Source organism: Nestor notabilis, unplaced genomic scaffold, assembly GCF_000696875.1.
Source record: "Nestor notabilis isolate BGI_N333 unplaced genomic scaffold, ASM69687v1 scaffold8061, whole genome shotgun sequence".
NCBI classification, from domain to species: Eukaryota; Metazoa; Chordata; class Aves; order Psittaciformes; family Psittacidae; genus Nestor; species Nestor notabilis.
The window spans coordinates 68923-69266 of record NW_009914266.1 but is presented as its reverse complement, the minus strand read 5'-3'; the positions used below and the strand labels follow the sequence as shown (position 1 = coordinate 69266).

The following is a 344-nucleotide window of genomic DNA, read 5'->3' as shown; positions in this document are numbered from 1 at the left end:
GGGAGGGATGGAGGGACGGGGTCTGCGGTCCCTGGCACCTCACGCCTCCCTTCTCCTTCCAAAGGATTCACCCAGAAGACGAGGAAGATCCACTGCAGCTCGGAGGGTGTCTTTGAGGAGGTGAGGGTAAAGCACCGGGGCTCCTCCATAGATGTTGCCCATAGGATATGGCAGCGCACACAGGGGGTGGGCACCTCGTCATACAGGGGAGCAGGGATGGATGGTGGGCTGTGTTTTCCATGTGTCTGACTCTGGGGTCACCGGCACAAGAGGGACGTGGAATTGTTGGAGCGAGTCCAGAGGAGGACATGGAGATGCTGCAATGGCTGGGGCAGCCCTTCCCC

General features: G+C 60.5%; 1 protein-coding gene across 1 annotated transcript in view; it reads left to right on the top strand.

The window, feature by feature from the left end:
* Positions 1–64: 64 nt before the first annotated feature.
* The window catches only part of LOC104412770 (fer-1-like protein 4), a gene marked incomplete at its 5' end in the record, with an annotated part of 28852 nt that continues 28572 nt past the window's right edge, over positions 65–344 (top strand). The window contains 1 exon segment of the mRNA XM_010023575.1: positions 65–120. Coding sequence (XP_010021877.1) covers positions 65–120 — 56 coding nt within the window.